General features: G+C 39.2%; 1 protein-coding gene across 1 annotated transcript; it reads left to right on the top strand.

Annotated features, from left to right (window-relative positions):
- The first annotated feature begins 6,157 nt into the window (after positions 1 to 6,157).
- LOC141905960 (RWD domain-containing protein 2B-like) lies at positions 6,158 to 8,143 on the top strand. The gene is made up of 2 exons (XM_074795089.1): positions 6,158 to 6,397; positions 7,326 to 8,143. Exons 1-2 carry the CDS (start codon positions 6,158 to 6,160, stop codon positions 7,995 to 7,997), a joined length of 912 nt encoding a protein of 303 aa, XP_074651190.1. The 3' UTR covers positions 7,998 to 8,143.
- Positions 8,144 to 8,517: the final 374 nt, after the last annotated feature.

Below are 8,517 nucleotides of genomic sequence, written 5' to 3' on the forward strand. Positions count from 1 at the left end.
AGCCGGAAGAATGTGGGTTAACACGAAAATCAGGAAACGGTCTGTAGAGCGAGACGACCCGGAGTCACCCGTACATCACACATAGTTTTTTCGTGTGGTGGCCCGTGGGGTTTTTGAGACACGAAATAACTATGTGGATATCAAATCAATCGATCAAATAGTGGGAATATCATTTTTAAGTTACCACTTCTCTACTAAAATTTGTATTTGACGCTGAGAGAAATTGTCTGGCGTTTGCTTCTGGCACGGCCCGTGCCACAAATTGCCTCCCCCGGCGCCTCGTCGAATTTCAGTGCAGGTCTAACCAAGGTTTTTTTTACGAGGTCCGGCTTGAAACCTAAAGTTTCGATCGAATCTTAAGTTTGGTCCAGCAATTGCCAGGCTGAGAAATCTTGCCAATCGGCGTAAACTATCATAATAGACTAATTCTAACTAGTTACTAAAATAACAAATGTTACTAATACGACAGGTGCCTCTGGCGACTCATTGTAGGGCAAAATTCTAATTCGCTACGTAGCGCTGGTCTGATTAAGTTGTTATGGCAATGTATTCGAGGATTTGGCGGACCTCCGGGGTATTTTGTGTCTGTCGTTGGCTTATTGACGAGAGGTGTAAATGGAACGGGATTTTCGTTCGTAACGCGGGGGACATTGTGTATCAGATGGCCACTACAGCTGGAAAACGGTAAAATAAAGCGGTACACTGACGCCTCATTCACAGCCCGCAACAATAGTCAGTTAATCCTAATTGGAAAAGCCGATGTTTAATTCGTGGACACAAGAATTTATTGTCACCCGGATTAAAGATATTGCGAGACCCAAGTGAAGAAAAATCTGTACTTATTGCGTTCAATTAGATCATTGATTAAAGGCGTCAAACGTCTGATCATTGGTGGCTTAATAAGTCAACTGATGATTGGTCAAATTATTCATTATCGTCATTTTTCAAAAATGTTTTCTAATCGCAGATATTGAATGGAAGAATATACCTTAAAACCATATTAAGTGCTGCAGACAATTCCATCTTCAAATTCGGTCATATTCGTTTTTTCTTTAATATAAGGTTGAAATTACTAATTGGTACTACCAAACAGAAACTTCTTCTGTAAATAGACAAAGGGATTGATAGTATAGTTCGGGTTGCTTAATCATACCTAATGTCGCCTTTATACATAATTTGGTATAATCCCCTTAAAATTAACCGTTGTATAAACAGAGTCCACAGAAACAGCAAGCCAATTATGACTCATTATTTCTCATTGCAGGTATATTGTCGATTACAAGTTTTATTGGCTTCAGAATTCCATACATCATTATGATCTCTAAACATAGAAGTCCCACAATTCAAATTTTTTATACGGTTTAATCTATTGAAACGAAACCACAACAGAATAGAACGATAACCACACTCAAACGTGGTGAACGGATAATAAGATAAAAACCCACTATCTACAGATTAAAAGAATTTAAAAACGATAATATATTTATTCAATCTAAAATATATAGAATACACGACGTTTTGATCTCACCCTAGAGATCATCGTCAGTTGTTTTAGGCTGTTGACTAACAGCCACCATCAGGTGGAAGTCGACTGCTGAAACGTTGTGGTTTCGTTTTTATAAATACATCGTATGAAATTCGAATAGTGGGCTTCTTCGATTATCTACAATGCACACGGATTAGAGTGTTTCATTCGACTACTATTATGATATTAATTTTCATACTGAAGTTTAAAACTATCAAGAGTCAATGAGTCTAAAATATGCTTACTACAGTTTAGAGAATTCCTGAAGCAAACATATAATTTTCTTTATCTTGAAACTAAAGCTGATAATAGAGAATGATCATTTTCTCTTTGTGCCTCTACACGTACAAACATACATCCCGTTTATTCCTATTGAATTTAAGAGTTACATTCATTCTCTTCTCAAAGCTGCACTTTTTATTGCCGCCTATTTTTTAAAAACAATTTTTCATGCATGTACCATATTTTATCTAATTCAATCCAGAAAAGAAGTTTTTAAAAAGAAATTTTTAACTGCGATTTATTAGAATCGATACCTATTGTTTGATCAACAGTTGCATTCATAACATCCAAAACCGCACGCACGTGACGGTCTGAAAAGTTTCATATTCATTGTTTATGGTTTCACTGTAAAAATCATTATTAATTTTGCGTAATATATTCATGTAACACCGTATTATTTCAGGTTCTGTAAATAGAAAGAGCAATATGACTTTTGACGGTTTTAACGGCCCCATATTGCGTCACTTAAATATGTCACATTGGCCAACTATTATATGGACAATTGGTCTCCCTGAATTTATTAGTTCAATTACAAAGCGCGCACAATTACCGACGTATCTACATAATAGATCCATTTTCACCTGATATTTTCGTGTGCTAATGATCCGGCCATGCAGCCGACTGTAGTGGGTGGGGCATCGTGCCGTTAATTAACCTGTCCAGCCAATCGCGTTAGCCGAAAAGTAACGGTAAAAGAGAGTACTTTAGCCCTCAGCGAAAGTATTAGCAAATATTGACTTGGTCAAATCTCGTGTTTGTTGGATTTACAAAATTATAAACAAACATTTTTACTATCGAGAAAAATAGACGTGTAGACTGAACTTTGTGTATGTTTGCTTTGTCACATTTTTCGGGAAAACTTGGAATTCGTTTGAAATATCTCAGGAAAAACTTAGTGACTTAAATTTTTCTCGATCGAATAAGGATATCATGGATGAATTGGTGAATCAACTACCAAACGAATTAGTGGACGACTCGGACTCGCTCAACAAAAACCCATCATGTGTTTTGGGATCGCAAACTTTTACACGGAATCTAGAATCAAACTCTGCGACAAGTTCTTTCAGCGATATTTCTGCTCTGGAGTCAGGTAACGATGCCGGTGCTGTGGACGACGAATTCGACGATGATGACGACCTTATGGACGAAATCACGTCAGTAGGAAAACATAGACAAACGTCTTCGCAGCAAGGCCGACAATTCGCAGACGTGAAGCCGCCATATTCTTACATCGCGTTGATAACCATGGCTCTGGAGAGCTCGAATATCGGTATGATGACTTTGAACGATATCTACGCTTATATCATGGAACGATTCCCATATTTTCGCGATAACCAACAGAGATGGCAAAATTCCATACGACATAACCTATCGCTTAATGACTGTTTCGTTAAAGTACCGCGCGCTCCCGGGCGACCGGGCAAAGGTAACTACTGGGCCTTGCACCCGGCTTGCGGCGATATGTTCGCTAACGGAAGCTTCTTGCGCCGAGCGAAAAGATTCAAATCACAGAAACGTCGCCGCAATTTAGCGCTCGGTGGTTCAGCGAATTTTTCGCCGCTAAATCAGACCCCATACGGACAATTTAGTATGTACGGAACAGCTCAGAATCTGAACACTTTTATGAATGGCTACAGCAGCCCGTTTCCACAGCTCAGTTACTCTCCGCCGTTCGGAAATTCGAATAGAGATTGGAACAATTCTTCGTTGTCCAGTTGTAGTTTTACCCCGGCAGTTAATCCGGCATTCGGCTCGGCATATTTCAATTCGGTTTCTCAGATTCCCAGTTTTCCGTCATCAAACTCGGCATGTTCTGGATCGACAACTAGTTCGTACAAAATCCAACAGCAGACGCCTTACAATATGGGACAACATTATCCGTATCAAAACAATTTACGATTAGCATCAATTCAATAAGAACTCACGAGTGTCACACGCTAGAGACTCGTGCATTTAGCGCGAATTTGGTCTGTAAATAAACATTATATAGAAGCCATTTATGTGTATATAATTACTAATGTTCCGAGCGAATATATATGAAAAAAATAGATTTATAGAATAGATTCTGAAATAAATAGATAATGTTATCTCAACGGAAGATTTTGGTTGCAGTCATTCCTTTTTTGATCTTTCTTTCGAAAGTGCGCAAGAGCTGGAGAACGTATATCGGCTGAGTACCTATAGGCCTACGGCTCGGATCACAGATAGCATATTTGAAGGCGTTTTGAATAACCGTTATTTTCCAGTTAGAATGCGGCGATGATCGGGTCCAGTCACGGCTTTTGACGATCGAATCTGTGGAATCATCAGAACGCCCTTAGCGGCTGAAGCGACAATTGAATGGAGTAATCTACACTCCAACCGTGACTGGTATGTGGAGAAAAAAAGTATTACGATCAAAACGGAAATTAAAAAGCATTTCAAAACATTACAAACGTTATTCATAGTACATCTTTACTATTTTAAATAGTCAAAAATACTATCATGAATACATCCGTATGCACTTTGACAATACGGTATAGAGGCCTACTATGGAGGGATCTATACACATTCATCCCTGATAAATTCATCCCTGATAAATTTGCACCAGTTATAAAGTTCCTAAACGTATCCAGGAAGAAAGCCACTAAATATTTGGATGGATATATGAAAGCTGTGGCAGGGGCGGATCCAGACCGTATTAGCCGTATTGCCCAATACGGTCTAGAATTTTTAAGTGCCCTTCGAAATTTCACCGGCAATATTTTTGACAGCATTATTTCAGCAACCGCTAATTCCGTGTCCGTAATCCGAGAAATTATAAAATTAATCGGTGATATATACTGCTGCCGAGAAAGTGAGGAGAGATAATCATATTTGTAAAGCCTTTAATCATGATAAATTAAAACGGGCACTTTCCTTTTGCAAGGGGCACTCATGCTTTAGATGAGGGCACCTTGTCCTTGCCTTTTCAGGGAGGGCTAAAGGGGCACTCGTACTTTAGAAGAGGGCACTATACGCGGAAAATGTTGAAGAAAAGGGCACTTTTTTGCCTAATTTTTAAAATTTTAGGGGCACTTTTGGTTTGGAAGATGGCACACGACATAAGGATAAATGTGAAGAAGAGGCAATTTTTGCCGATTGTAAACAATGAAGGGGCACTTAGCCGTATTCTGTATAATTGTTAAGGGGCACTTTTAAAGATTATAGGGGCACTAGGCGAAGTTGGCGACAACCATTCTTTCATGGGTTCGCCAGCTTCATTTTTTATCCGCATCTGTTGAAATCTTGTCTCGAATTCGTTTATTCTGGATTGCTCTGCTAGCCTCTAGAAGCCCTCTAAAAGCCTTTAAATGGTACCATATTTTCAAAATTTTCTGAAAAAAGACCCCCAGACCCCCCTCTAAGGACTTCGCGCCTTCGGCGCTCGCATTGACCTGGATACTGGGTGTGCCCTAAGATCAGAAAGGTGCCCTTAAATTTCCTTCCAATACTGTCTACCCATCCCCCTGGATCCGCCCCTGTGTGGGTACTGGAGTGTGTAATGGGTAGTGTAGTGTGATCTGTGTGCATTTGTGGCCAGCACACAGATCACATTGTTCATTGGGGTTTAGTCCAGGACTCGCTAGATTTTCAACAACACGGAAGTAACGTGTAATAAATGATGACTTGAAATGCATGACTACCTACCTCCCCTCATTATTGTTGGAAAAGTAAACGTTCCGCACTGACTAAAAATTAGTAATAATAATTAATAACATTTTAGAAATGGCCAGAATTTTAACTTAGGTTCTATCTCATTTTTATTTTACAATTGCGATTGGTATAATTTTTTTTTAAACGGCCGTTAAGGCTTCATGTTTCGTCTGCAATTCACTGCAAATAATTACGCAACTACGCACATTTCAGTGTTTTTGGCAGCTGTACACTCAATCGGCACCGTTCGCGACTAGCTCTACTGCGGAATTATCATTAATTAACATCGCCATATCACATCATCAACTTATATTGTGCCTTAAAACCCTAGCAGTCGAAATAATTGAAATGCACACACGATTTCTATCATTGAAAATTGAGAGAGTGGCCGTGTTTGTGTTCTGCTGCTTCGCATAAATCCCGCGCGGTGGCGCCACCGCGCGGAGTGGGGCCGATACGTCTAGGTTTGATCAACGGGTAAAGATAAGCCACAATCCAGAATTGAATGGCCACCAAACCGTCTATAAATACCGGTATAGTTTTCATTCCAGTTGGTGGCGCCATCTCAGATCTAAAAACGACTCGTACGGGCTTCCGTAAGTTAGCGTGTTATTTTGTTACAACCGAAGCCAAGAAATTTGTTAATTTTAAATACAATTCAATAAAATAGCAGAAATGGAATCTGAAGATACCGAGGATGGTAAAATCGATGATTGCACAGCCAAAGAAATGCTCAAAATACAACTTCAGGAATTAGAAATGTTGGAGAGCATGTTTCCTGACGAATTTACCATGGAGGATCCCGCTGCTAAAATCTATGTCAACAATTTCGTCATTGGAAATATCCCATACGATTCAATAAAGGACGTCAGACTCGCTCTAACTATGAAAATCGAAGAATGTGGGGAAATAAAGGTAGACTGCTGGACGTATATCTCTGTTTCAAAGTATGAATTGATAAAAAAAGTTTTGCCAAGAGGGAATCTATTAATTGAGAATGATGATAGAATTCTCGAATTTTCTTTAGGCCGGCATCCGGGTTCGTTCATAACTTCTCAATTTGTGAGTTGAAAAGTATGGCACGTGCATCTTATTTTGGAAAATTGAGGCGGCCTCTGATCCCTGGGAATGTTGATATTTTTAATAAAGTAAACATTGTAACTTTTTTTTCATTTCCCAAAAGATGGAGTTGATATTTCACTTCTTCCAAAAACTTATCTTAGTTTTACTCAAAGACACTCTTACCTTTTCATGCATCTACTTGAAATCTGATATCTGAAACCACCAAACTATATTCATCAATTATCTTGTCATCCTAGTCTTATGTAATTTATCTATGCACAACTGTTAATCTGATATCATGATGAAATCACGAAATCAAAGAATGTACAGAGATAAGATAAGAAGGACCTAGACTGTCAGGTTTAATAGCGCTCCTCGAAAGTCCTTTAAAGTCCTGAAATGGAAATGGGTTAATTCAAACCTTGAATATCATGGAATATGCTCTAAAATCATAGTCCTTGAATGGCATAGCCTTACCACGAGATTACAATTTTAAGCTTTATCATCTATGCCGTAAGGTCATCACGGTTATTGCTAGGTCTAGATCACTAGTCTAATGGATGGACCCAATGTAAATTGGAAATATTATGACCATTAAAAAGCCCTGAAATCGGGATTTAAAAAAGTGTTTGAATCAGAGGCAAAAAGTAATTGAAGGTCCATATATTGAAATTGGTCATGGGGACTATGAACCCTGGACTATCAACTCAATTTCGAAATATCATAGCGTTAAAGGTTTTAGTTTTGATTTTCATTTCGATGATGTTCTATTCTATTTCAGGGTATCGAATTGGTTTGCCAGTTTCCGCACGATTACCCCGCCGTGAAACCGGAATTATTCGTGCGGTCGCCGTTTTCACGAAGCGCTCACATGAACTTCAACGACGACGTTCACGAGCATTTACTCGGGTTCGAATCGGGCGAAATATGCGTGTATCCTTTGGTCGAGTGGATCCGCGAAAACTGCGAGAAATACAACGCGGACGCAACTGTTTCGCGGCAGACTAGATCCGATAACCAAGGGGAAGAAGATTCTACGTTCATCAGGATATGGATTTATAGTCACCATATTTACAGCAAGTTCAAACGAAAAGATATACTCGACTGGGCTAAAGAGTTAAAATTAACGGGTTTCAGTATGCCAGGGAAACCGGGCGTTATCTGTATAGAGGGTTACAGTCGTAACGTGGATGAGTTTTGGCATAGAATCCGTCGTTTGAATTGGAAACGGCTAGTAATGCGCGACAGACAAGAAGTTGAACTCGACGATCGATTGTGTATAAACGACGTTCAGAAATTTACGAAATTTGAAGAAATGGTTTTCGATGCTAGAGCGGGGAAGGGCAGGGAATATCATATGGATTTAGGGCTTTTTTATAAGTTTCTTAAAGAACACGATTGTTCAGAAATATTTAGTCTTTATTTCGGAGTCGATGGTACATCGGCGGAATAGTACTTAAAAGAGCAGGTCTCGCGGGGTGTTTTTTTCTAACAAATTAATTATTCGTGTTCGCCAGTATTTTGACGGATATGCATGTGTGTACATCGTATTTGAAATGAAGTTGTTTTTGTGATATTTCTAGTCATTAAGTAAAATGGTTGCGGAAATAAATATTCTAACCGTACTTTTCACGTTCTTATCGTCAATTTCTTCTCGTTATTCCATGTCTTGTGACAAAATGCTCGCGCTGGCTTCGACCCGAGCAAATCGGGTGTAGTAACGAAACATTGATTGTTGAACATGAAAACTGATTCGAATGAATTGTCAAAATACCGGGACATGGGTGCAAAAATCGGTGGTAGACGAGGAACAGAATTCCTACAATTACAACTCGCCTCTAAATAGGGGTCGATTGACTCACTTGATCTGAAAATATCAATATACGCACGAAGGACTTCAAAACTAGCTTAGGTAGGTCATGTCTGACTAGGGATACTAGAACGAGCCATTTATATAAGTACTCGCAAGATGC

This window comes from Tubulanus polymorphus, chromosome 5, assembly GCF_964204645.1.
Source record: "Tubulanus polymorphus chromosome 5, tnTubPoly1.2, whole genome shotgun sequence".
NCBI lineage: Eukaryota > Metazoa > Nemertea > Palaeonemertea > Tubulaniformes > Tubulanidae > Tubulanus > Tubulanus polymorphus.